The sequence below is a fragment of the Mustelus asterias genome, chromosome 13, assembly GCF_964213995.1.
Source record: "Mustelus asterias chromosome 13, sMusAst1.hap1.1, whole genome shotgun sequence".
NCBI lineage: Eukaryota > Metazoa > Chordata > Chondrichthyes > Carcharhiniformes > Triakidae > Mustelus > Mustelus asterias.
Genome location: NC_135813.1, coordinates 80970675 through 80983542, shown reverse-complemented (window position 1 = coordinate 80983542; position 12868 = coordinate 80970675). Strand labels below are relative to the sequence as shown.

The 12868-nt window shown below is 44.1% G+C and overlaps 1 protein-coding gene across 4 annotated transcripts in view; it reads right to left on the bottom strand.

Annotated features, from left to right (window-relative positions):
* Nucleotides 1-6715: 6715 nt before the first annotated feature.
* sbno1 (strawberry notch homolog 1 (Drosophila)) overlaps nt 6716-12868 on the bottom strand; it is a 127957-nt gene continuing 121804 nt past the window's right edge. For all 4 annotated transcript variants that reach the window (XM_078227107.1, XM_078227108.1, XM_078227105.1 and 1 more), the window contains one exon: nt 6716-9772. In XM_078227107.1, the coding sequence (XP_078083233.1) occupies nt 9630-9772 (143 nt within the window). In that variant the 3' untranslated portion in view covers nt 6716-9629. The remainder of the gene's footprint in view (nt 9773-12868) is intronic.

Here is a 12868-nt window from a genome sequence, read left to right as displayed (position 1 = left end):
ACCGTCTGCCCCAGGACAGGCCCCGCCCCTTGGATCCCGCCCTGCCCCCGGCTCCCGGCCCCGCCTCTTGGATACCAGCCGGCCACCTGATCACAGGTCCCACGATGTGGAGATGCCGTGTTGGTCTCACAACACCAGGTTAAAGTCCAACAGGTTTATTTGGTAGCACGAACTTTCGGAGCGCTGCTCCTTCGTCAGGTAAGTGGGAGTTCTGTTCACAAACAGGACATATAAAGACACAAACTCAATTTACAAAATAATGGTTGGAATGCGAGTCTTTACGGGTAATCAAGTCTGAAAGGTAGACAATGTGAGTGGAGAGCGCATTAAGCACAGGTTAAAGAGATGTGTATTGTCTCCAGCCAGGACAGTGAGATTTTGCAAGCCCAAGCAAGTCGTGGGGGTTACAGATAGTGTGACATGAACCCAAGATCCCGGTTGAGGCCGTCCTCGTGTGCGGAACTTGGCTATCAGTCTCTGCTCAGCGACTCTGCGTTGTCGTGTGTGGTGAAGGCCGCCTTGGAGAATGCTTACCCGGAGATCAGAGGCCAAATGTCTGTGACCGCTGAAGTGTTCCTCAACTGGAAGAGAACACTCTTGCCTGGTGATGGTCAAGCAGTGTTCACTCATCCGTTGTCATAGCGTCTGCATAGTCTCCCCAATGTACCATGCCTCAGGACATCCTTTCCTGCAGCATATCAGGTAGACAACGTTGGCCGAGTTGCAAGAGTATGTACCGTGTACCTGGTGGATGGTGTTCTCAAGTGAGGTGATGGCATCCGTGTCGATGATCCAGCTCGTATTGCAGAGGTTGTGTGGTGTCGTGGTCACTGTTCTCCTGAAGGCTGGGTAGTTTGCTGCATGATGTGGAGATGCCGGCATTGGACTGGGGTAAACACAGTAACCTGGTGTTGTTAAACTTCTTAAAGTCCAACAGGTTTATTTGGTAGCAAAAGCCACGAGCTTTCGGAACAGTGGAGGGAGCATTAAGCACAGATTAAAGAGATGTGTATTGTCTCCAGACAGGACAGCTAGTGAGATTTTGCACATAGAGGCAAGTTGTGGGGGTTACAGATAGTGTGACATGAACCCAATATCCCGGTTGAGGCTGTCCTCATGTGTGCAGAACCTGGCTATCAGTCTCTGCGCTGTCGTGTGTCGTGAAGGCCACCTTGGAGAACGCTTACCCAGAGATCAGAGGCTGAATGCCCGTGACTGCTGAAGTGCTCCCCAACAGGAAGAGAACACTCCTGGTCGTTTGCTGCAGACATTGGTCTGTTTAAGGTTGTGCAGTTGTTTGAAGGCAAGAAATGGGGGTGTGGGGATGGCCTTGGCAAGATGTTCGTCTTCATCAACGATATATTGACCCAGTGACAGTGCAGGAATGGCGATATATTCCCAAGTCAGGATGGTGAGTGACGGAGGGGAATCTTCAGGTGGTGGTGTCCTTCCCTTAAGGACATTAGTAAACCTTAGATGTTCGTCTTCATCAACGATATATTGAAGGCTCCGGAGAAGATGTAGCTTCTCCGCTCTGGGGAAGTACTGGACGACAATGGGTACTCTGTCCGCCATGTCCTGTGTTTGTCATCCGAGGAGGTCGGTGCAGTTTTTTGCTGTGGCGCGTCGGAACTGTCGATCAATGAGTTGAGCGCCATATCCTGTTATGAGGGAGTTTTTTATCATCTGTTGCGATCCTTCTCATCTGAGCAGATCCTGTGTATCTGTAGGGGATGGCTTCTTTAACGTGCTTAGGGTGGAAGCTGGAGAAGTGGAGCATTGTGAGGTTATCCGTGGGCTTGCGGTACAGTGAAGTGCTGAGGTGACCGTCCTTGATGGAGATGCATGTGTCCAAGAATGCAACCGATTCCGGAGAGTAGTCCATGGTGAGTCTGATGGTGGGATGGAACTTATCGCATTCTTGGACACGCATCTCCATCAAGGACAGTCACCTCAGCACTTCACTGTACTGCAAGCCCACGGATAACCTCACGATGCTCCACTTCTCCAGCTTCCACCCTAAGCACGTTAAAGAAGCCATCCCCTACGGACAAGCCCTCCGTATACACAAGATCTGTTCAGATGAGGAGGATCGCAACAGACAACTCCAGATGCTGAAAGATGCCCTCATAACAGGATATGGTGCTCGACTCATCGATCAACAGCTCCAACGCGCCACAGTGAAAAACCGCACCGACCTCCTCAAAAGACAGGCATGGGACACGGCGGACAGAGTACCCTTCGTCGTCCAGTACTTCCCCAGAGCCGAGAAGCTATGACATCTCCGCCGGAGCCTTCAACATGTCATTGATGAAGACGAACATCTCACCAAGGCCATCCCCACACCCCCACTTCTTGCCTTCAAACAACTGCACAACCTCAAACAGACCATTGGCCGCAGCAAACTACCCAGCCTTCAGAACAGTGACCACAACACCACACAACCCTGCCGCAGCAACCTCTGCAAGACATGCCGGATCATCGACACGGATGCCATCATCTCACGTGAGAACACCATCCATTAGGTACACGGTACATACTCTTGCAACTCGGCCAACGTTGTCTACCTGAAACGCTGCAGGAAAGGATGTCCCGAGGCATGGTACATTGGGGAGACCATGCAGACACGATGACAACGGATGAATGAACACCGCTCGACAATCACCAGGCAAGAGTGTTCTCTTCCTGTTGGGGAACACTTCAGCGATCACGGGCATTCGGCCTCTGATCTTTGGGTAGACGTTCTCCAAGGTGGCCTTCATGACACATGACAACGTAGAGTCGCTGAGCAGAGATCGATAGCCAAGTTCCGCATGAGGACAGCCTCAACCAGGATCTTGAGTTCATGTCACACTATCTGTAACCCCCACCACTTGCCTGGGCTTGCAAAATCTCACTAACTGTCCTGGCTGGACACAATACATATCTCTTTAACCTGTGCTTAACGCTCTCTTCACTCACATTGTCTGTACCTTTAAGACTTGATTACCTGTAAAGACTTGCATTCCAACCATTATTTTGTAAATTGAGTTTGTGTCTTTATATGCCCTGTTTGTGAACTGAAATCCCACTCACTTGATGAAGGAGCAGCGCTCCAAAAGCTAGTGGCTTGTGCTAACAAATAAACCTATTGGACTTTAACCTGATGTTGAGCCTTCTTACTGTGTTTACCCCAGTCCAACGCCGGCATCTCCACATCATGGCTACCATTGATTCCTGGATAACCAGGGCACTCATGTCAGACTCCTATTGACTGCAGCTCAGCCTTCAACACCATTATTCCTACAAAACTCCATGGCCTAGGGCTCAGCGCCTCCCTTTGCGTCTGGATCCTATACTTCCTAACCCATAGACCACAATCAGTAAGGGTAGGCAGCAACACATCCTCCACAATTATCCTCAGCACCGGTGCCCCACAAGGCTGTGTCCTCAGCCCCTTACTTGACTCCTATGACTGTGGCCAAATTACCCTTCAACTTGATTTTCAAGTTTGCTGATGACACCCCCATAGTGGATCGGATCTCAAACAATGACAAGATAGAATACAGGAAAGAGATAGAGAATCTGGTGAACTGCTGCGACGACAATAATCTCTCCTTCAATGTCAGCAAAATAAAGGAGTTAGTCATAGACTTAAGGAAGCATAGTGGAGGACATGCCCCTGTCTACATCAACAGGAATGAGGTGGAAATGGTTGAGAGCTTGTTTCCCAACCAGAAATCCGTATGTTTCCCAACTGGAAACCATCGATGAACAAGGATATCCATTGCCTGAAGTCCAGATCTGAGGCGTTCAAGTCAGGCGACCCTAACCTATACAAGAAAGCCAGATATGATCTATGGCGATCCAAAGTTGCCAAGAGTACCGGACCAAGCTAGAATCCCAGGCTAGCTACACTGACCCCTGCTGACTATGGCAAGGACTGCAAGACATAACAGGCTACAAGATGAAGGCAGGTAAAATCGCCAGCTCCAATGCACCCCTCCCCAATGAGCTCAATGCATTCTATTTTGACAAGAGGTCAGTGAGAGCACGCCCTCCATCCTGGAAGCCTTGGATGAACCTGTATCCGAGGTCACCTTGCAGATGTCAGAGCAGCCTTCTCGAAAGTGAACCCATGGAAAGCAACTGGCCCAGATGGAGTACCCAGACAAGCACTCAGGTCCTGCGTGAACCAGCTGGTGGGAGTATTCACAGACATCTTCAACCTCCCTTTACATCAATCTGAGGTCCCTATCTGCTTCAAGAAGATTACCATCTTCCTGGTACCAAAAAAAAGCCAGGCAACCGTGTCTTAATGACTATCATCTGATGGCTCTGACATCCATCATTATGAAATGATTTGAAAGGTTAGTCATGGCACAAATCAATTCCTGCCTATGAAACTACCTGGATCCACAACAGCTTAACTATCTTCGTAACAGGTCCACAGCAGACGCCATCTCCCTGGCCCTGCACTCAACCCTGGAACACCTTGATAACAAAGACACCTACGTGAGACTCCTATTTATAGATTACTGCTCAGCCTTCAACACCATTAGTCCTAAGAGTGTCATCTCCAAACTTTGTGGCCTGGGGCTCGGCTTCTCCCTCTACAACTGGATACTAGACTTCCTAACTCACAGACCACAGTCAGTAAGGATAGGCAACAACACCTCCACAGTCATCCTCAACACCGGTGCCCCACAAGACTGTGCCCTCAACCCCTTACGGTACTCCTTGTACACTTTTGACTGTGGCCAAATTCCCCTCCAACTCAATTTTCAAGTTTGTTGATGACACCACTGTTGTGGGTCACATCTCAAAAATGATGAGACGGAGTACAGAAAAGATAGAGTATCTGATGAACTGGTGCAACGATAATAATCTCTCCCTCAATGTCAACAGAACAATGGAGATAAGACATGACTTCAGGAAGTGTAGTGGAGGGCATGCCCGAATACATCCATGGGGACGAAGTAAAAATGGTGGAGAGCTTCAAGTTTTTAAGGTGTCTAGGTCATCAACAACCTGCCCTGATCAACAACCTGCCCTGATCCCTCCATGTGGACGTTATAGTTAGGAAAGCCCACCAATGCCTCTACTTTCTCAGGAGACGAAGGAAATTTGGCAACTCCACTACAACTATCAACTTTAACAGATGCACCATAGAAAGCATTATTTGTGGTTGTATCACAGCTTGGTATGGCCAAACTATAGAGTCGTGAATAACACTGTCTACACTTCCCGCTGCCTTGGAAAAGCAGCCAGCATAATCAAGGACCCTACGCACCCCGGACATACTCTCTTCCGCCTTCTTCTGTCAGGAAAAATATACAAAACTCTGAGTTCACATACCAACCGACTCAAAAACAACTTCTTTCCTGCTGCCATCAGACTTGAGTGGACCTACCTCGCATTAAGTTGATCTTTCTCTACATCCTAGCTATGACTGTAACACCACTTTCTGCAATCTCTCCTTTCCTTCTCGATGTATGGTATGCTTCATCTGTATAGCGTGTAAGAAACAATACTTTCCACTGTATACTAATACACGTGATAATCAAATAGCTTCAATATTTTCGGTGTTCAGATCACCATCTGCCCGTCTCTTCATGCCGACACTATAGTTAAGAAAATCCACCAATGCCTCTAATTTCTCAGGAGGCTAAGGAATTTTGGCATGTCTGCTGAAATTCTCACCAACTTTTATAAATGCCTCAATGCATCCTTTCTGGATGGATCACAGCTTGGTATGGCTCCTGCTCTGACCAAGACTAAGAAACCACAAAGGGTTGTGAATGAAGCCCAGTCCATCACGCAAACCAGTCTCCCATCCATTAACTCCATCTACACTTCCTGCTGCCTCAGAAAAGCAGCCCGCATAATCAAGGATCCCACACACCCCGGACATACTCTCTTCCATCTTCTTTTGCCAGGATAAAGGTACAAAAGTCTGAATGCGTACCAACAACTCAAGAACAGCTTCTTCCCTGATGCTGTCAGACTTTTGAATGACCTACCTCGCATTGATCTTTCTCTACATGCTAGCTATGACTGTAACACAATACTCTGCACCCTCTCCTACCTTCTCTACGAATGGTGTTTTGTCTGTATAGCGCAAGAGACAATACTTTTCACTGTGTACCAATACATGTGGCAATAATTAAATCAAATGGGCAACACATGCCTAGAACATCTCCACCCCCAAGATGTCCCCAAGCCACGCATGATCCTGTCTTGGGATTATGTAGTCATTCCTTCACTGTAACTGGATCAAAATCCTGGAACTACCCTCCCAAAAGCATTGCGGATGCACCCACACCGGATGGATTGCAGCAGTCCAAGGCAGCTCTCATCAATCTTCTCAAGGGCAATTATGAACAGGTAATGAATACTGGCCTTGCCAACGACACACATCCCACGAAATAATTCAAGAAAACATGGAATGTAAATACCAACACTGACTGGTTGAACTGAATGGCTTGCTTCCATCAAAGATTTGGATCCCCAGATGGTCTCTTCTGTCCCAGTCTGCAGTTTGTCGCACGAACACAGCACTATTGTTTGCTGCGTCTAAGATAATCACTATAAGGATGTTCAGATCCTGTTGTAGCTGTTCAAGGATATTTCTGCCATAATTAATGTCTCTTCACAGATTGATTGAGGATTAAAAACACAATGATACAGAGAGGTGCAGAGAACTGCAGGGGAAAGAAGTGTTTTGGCAAAGACTGGATGTGTAAATGTCAACCAATTTATTTTCATGTTTACAATTTAGTAGATGGCAGGCAATGGTTAAGGTGCTTTTACATTCCTGCTAAGAGCTCCCCCCACTTAACAAACTTCAATTCCAAGATTCAAAATGTGTACACAATGTCTCATCACAAATTGGAATGTAAAAATACGTCACATTGAATGTCTTGGATTCTGAAGCCCATTTGTTCCAATTTCACCTCGGCCTTCTAATGAAAGACTGTTGACCTGAATCATCTCGTTTTTCTCTTGGCACAGATGCTGCCTGACCAGAGTGTTGCCAGCATTTTCTGTTTTTTCTTCAATCTTCACATTTTCACAGGTTGTGTGTTCAAATGCCACACTTTATACTGCAAAACAATACAGAATTCCCCTCCCAGACTTAACTTTGGTGTATAAACTGCTGTATATTTAATCAAACATGATCCACAATATTTAACTGAAGTAAATCTCTAGGTTAATACTACCTTAGCCACCAGATGTGTGATGTTCTTTCTTGGAATCTAGATCAATCTTCATATCCTAGTCAACAAACAGTTGGGGGAGGGGAAGGAGAGAGAAAACATTGGTCCCAAGAATTTGGTAACACAAACCTTGTTAGCAATGAGGTTTTATTTTATAAGTATAGCACGAGTTATTTTGAAAGATAGTTGGGCCAACATGAACTGCAATTAGAAAAAGGAGGCTTTGAATGCGGGCACACTTCCACGTCACCCTTCATGCCGGTCAATAGCCCTTCATTCCGGTCAAATATAATAGCAAGGATCATTAAAAGTAACTTCCCCTTTTAACAAAATTCTGTGGAAAGTAACTTTCTGATGTCCTATTTAAATGCCAAATATAAACAGCCCAACTAATGGAGAACAACCCTCATGAATCTCGGGCTCAAATAAGAGCCAACATTATAAAGCCTTGAAAATATTGACAGATCCATGGATTCAATGGCTCAAACACCAAATGGTGCACAAGATATTAATTCCAGAGGCAAACATTCTCCAGTTACAGAGCAGAGGGGAAAGGTCACCTCCAAAAAGAGCAATGATGATAAAAGTCAGAGAGAGAACACCAATATTTCTTCTCCCCCTTTCCCAATTGAATACTGGATGAACAAGGGAAATTTTAATACTTACCACACTATTAGCAGAACTGGGAAGTGTAACCATTTTACATTGAATATGCTAATAACAAATATCCCACTATTTATAATCGGTTCAGTCAGGATATACTTCTGTATCCTGTGGAATACATGTCACTTTTCTCATCTTTAAAAATTCTACACCATTAGTTTCCATTAGTACAATATGATTTATTAATAGTCTGCAAGAGTCCTGTGTCTTGCAACTTATTTGTTGACAATTCTAACTTAAATATACAATTACAAACAATTCAGTATCTTTAGTGCAACTTGTGCCAGCATGAAATGGCAAAATTTCCCTCCCTATTCTGATAAAGTTGACAAAACTATTTATAGTCAAAACAAAGTATTGATATCATAGCTGAGCCTATACACATTTGTACAGTACAAGTCTTGCTAACTGAAGTAATAACTACGCTCTGTTAAATAGCTTTGAACAGTGTGAACAGCACTTGAGGAAACTGCACATAGTGCAGTTGTCCGAGAGGCTCCTGAGATGGTCTTACGGGCTCTCCCTTACATTTTACAACTAGTCTAAGCAACCAGCTTCATCAGCATGAGTAAAACATGCAACCAACATATTTGTGAATCAGAGGGAAACAAGGGTACAAGATGTACATTTCTTAAATTATTAGCTTTTATGACTGAGGGGTGACAGTATTCACCAGCCTCAACCCGCATGCACTCACAATGACCATAATCCAGAATATTCCATTAAACTTCACAAATGACAGTTTTTATTTAAAAACTGTGATCCTCTATGTCAAAAGATGTTGTCTAAACTACACTAAGTACTGCATAAAATTGCTTGGTAGAAAATAACCAATACTAGATTAGTGATTAAATATGATGAAGCTTTTAAAGTGGTTCTCAGAATTTTAATATAAAATCACCAGATAATTTAAGATTGTGCCATGAAACAAATACAGAACATACATTTTGCAGTTACCCAGAAATTACACATTGTGGAGAAAGAAAGCATATCAACATATTCAAAACAGCTTCTGTATAAAGTAATTAATTCCCCAATAAAGTTTCAATTATACTGCCTTTTTTTTTAAATAGGCCAGGATTTTTGCATTTTTTTTGTATCATATTTACATCCTGCTTATAGGATATACATGATAATCAGACCCTGAATAAATGCTTGTTCACTTTTAAGACTGCAGGGTTTACGAACCCAGCCCAGAGATGGGAAGAATTTTACAGGGTTGTAATTCCAATAAGCATGTATTTAACATGAAACATTCCAGGTACGTACAGCAAGTAACGTAGCCTTCAGCATGTCTCCGGAACCAGTGCACACTCATTTGTAACAAGCTACAAAATGTCCTCACTTATGCTACAAAACAAGACACAGGAAATTAAATGAAATTAATTTGAAGGTGAAGCATTTGATGTGCAAAGAATGCACACATTGCTTTCCATTACTTGAACGGTAGAAATGAAAGTGGAGAATTATAGCAGCTGTCAGTAAAGAACAAAGTGCTAACATGAAGAGGTGTAGGAGGGGAAAGAGAAAAAAGTAAAGCGTCCAAACATCTTGGCCTTCAACTTTCGCCCGTTTGTTAATCAGAACTTGTCTCTGATTTAATTACAGGTAATCCCAGATTCACTATTTTCACCAATACTTCACTAATCAAGGAATCTCTTTGGAATATGACCCTGAATTTCTGAAAATAGTGAAGGTCACATGGCGTTGCACTCCTGTAAGTTACAGTTTTCAAGTAAGGTTAGCCTCAGTACATGCAGCTCGTCACTATGTGTTGCTCATGTGACTCATGCTTTGAGGGTGGAGCTGCTGCCACTTCTGTTGCTGCTGCAGTGCCAGCTGTTGTGACTGGTCCGACGTTGACAGAATGTTCATCAATGGCGAGACACAGTTCTGAGGAATTATCAAACCTGTAATACAAAGTTTTAAGATGTAGGTTTAAGGATTAAAAATACATCAATGCAATCAACTACATTTTCGACAAGCAAAATACAGCCTTTTAATCAGATTTCAGGGTTACACTGAGCCAAATATTTGCGAAAATAATCAACCAAGTTTGCACCTGAGCTACCAAGGAAGAAAAACAAAGTTCAAAAATTAGGACGCGTGGACAAAATTAAGCATAGCAAACTTTTGTGGCTGTCTGCTTCAGTCACATGGGACTTTGTAAACAGTCTGTATGCAGCCGTTATCCAGGTGAAAAAAAGGCCTCACCCTGGTCAGTCACAATTGTCAGTGACGAGAAATCTCTGTCCTTGATAAAGTAGTTAAATGTCAGTGATAACTTCCAAGCACAATGAGAAATTTGATGTATTCTTGCTTTCTGAAGTTTACAAAATATTCGCCTCTCCCAACTGTAGGTATTGTAAGAATGGAGCTGGGCTGAATCATAGAATGATCCAATTCTCTTTTGAAAGCCTCAATTGGCAGTCTCCACTACACTCTCAGTAATGCATTCCAGATCCTAAACACTTGCAATGTGAAAGGAGTTTCCCTCATGTTATCACTTTCTTTTGCCAATTAATCAGAGTCTTTCGGTTCTCTGGAACCATGTGCATCCAAAGGGAAACCCCAAAATGGAAAAGTTGAGGGACACTGTCTTCCAACTAAAGGAATTGGGAGCTGGAGGAAGCTGAAGCTTGCTGAGAAGTCAACCTCTGACTTTAGTGGATGGAGAACAATGGACTTAGATCCTTTAAGACTTCTTTGTAAGGCTGCCCGAGAACATGATGTTAAAATCTGGTGAGAAAGGACTGTATTAAGCAAGCATGTTCTTATTAAAATCTCCGTTTCTGGCCTTAATAGAAGTAGTTCGAGAGTGGGCCAAGTTCTTAATAAAGGCAATAATGTGTTGTCGAAATTCAAGTACAGTTTCTGCTTCAAATTCCCAACTTAAACAAATTTTACAACAGTACGTCATGAAACAAAGAAAGAATAGGCCATTCGGCCCTTCAAGTCTGATCCATCATTCATTTTCAAACTCATCCAACTCAGTAGCTTGATCACGCCGCCTCCTTCTCCACCCCCCCCTTATCCTTTAATCCCTTTCACCCCAAGAGCTATATCTAATCCCTTAAAAATATACAATGCTTTGGCCTCAACTGCTTTCCGTAATAGCAAATTCCACAGGCTCATCACTCTAGGTGAAGAAATTTCTCCTCATCTCAATCCTAAAGGTTTTACCCCTTATCCTTGCGACTATGACCCCTGGTTATGAACACCCCCATCATCAGGAACATTCTTCCTGCATCTCCCCTGTCTAGTCCAGTTAGAATTTCATTGGTTTCTATGAGATCCCCCCTCATTCTTTTGAATTCCAGCGAATATAATCCTAATCAATTCAATCTCTCCTCATGCGTTAGTCTCACCATCACACAAATCAGTCTGATAAACCTTCTCTGCAGTCCATCTACAGCAAGAACATTTGTCCTCAGATAAGGGGAACAAAACTGCGCACAATATTCCAGGTGTGGTCTCAAAGCCCTGTAGAATTGCAGCTCCTGCACTCAAATCCTCTTACTATGAAGGTCTTCTTCAGCGCTGCTGCACTTGCATGCTTACCTTTGGCGACTAGTATACAAGGACACCCAGGTCAAATATCTTTTTTGTCAAACTGTATGGGGAGGTGGTGGGGTAGTCACTGGACTAACATTCCGGGTTTAAATTCCACCATGGCTAGAATCCCACCATCTGGATTTACAAGTCTGCTGATGAAATCATTGTTGATTGCCATAAAAAACCCACTAATGTTCTTCAGAGAAGGAAGGCTGTTGTACATTTAACTCCAGAGCCACAACAACGTGGTTGACTCTTAAATACCCCGAGCAAGGGCAATGATTGAATGGAGGAGCAGGCAGTCCAAAGATGTGCGTATCAGGTTGATTGGCCATGCTGAATTGCCACTTAGTGTCAGGGGGATGAACAGGGTAAATACGCAAGACTACGGAGATAGGGGCTGGGTGGGATTGCGGTCGGTGCAGGCTCGATGGGCTGAATGGCCTCCTTCTGCACTGTACGGATTCTATGAATTAGGGATGGGCAATAGCCAGCGATGCCTACATCCCACGAACAAAAAAAGTAAATCTGCCTAATGCTCTTGCTTCATTTGAAATGCTGTGGCATATGCACACTTCTATTCTAAAGAACAATCCTGCTTGCTAATCTAAGAGCTCTTGAAGAGCATGGTTACTCCTCAAACTGAAATGAATGTCTACAATCTGCAAGTGTTGGAATCTGACAGCAAGCTGACCGTTAGTAATGCAAATTGTGCATATAGATTTAGCTTCCAGTGGACATAAATTATGAAAAACCTGGTATGGCAATTTCCCAATGTACAGCCTGGCTATGAGGAACAGAGGAGGGTTCTAGTTGACCTACAAGTTTAAAAACAAGCATGAACCAATTCTAGAAAATAATCTGCACCAAAGTGGTGGCACAGTGGTTCGCACTGCTGCCTCATGGCACCAGGGACTGAGGTTTGATTCCAGCCTTCCAGATTCCATTTGTTCACATTCACCCCATGCCTGCGTGGTTTTCCTCTAAGTGCTCCGGTTTCCTCCCACACTCCAAAGATGTGTGGTTAGGTGGATTAGCCATGGTAAATGTAAGGGGTTGAGGGGATAGGGTACAATGTTCTTTTGGGAAGTCAAGGGAGACTTGATGGGCCAAATGGGCACTTCCTGCACTGTAGGTATTCTATGCATCAGATTACATAAACACAAAATAGAAGCAGCCTATTTGGCCTTTCAAGCCTGCTCCTCCATTCAATATCATGTCTGATCTTCTATCCCAATGCCATAGTCCGGCGAACCTGCCATATCCCTTGATGCCTTGAGAGTCTAGAAATAAATTTCCTTCTTAAACATATTCAGTATCAAGGCTTACATAGCCTGTGGTAGAGAATTCCATGGGTCTGCGATCCTGAGTGAAGAGGTTTCTCCTCATCTCAGTCCTAAATGGCCTACCCCATGTCCTGAGACTGTGACCCCTTGTTCTACACCTCCCAG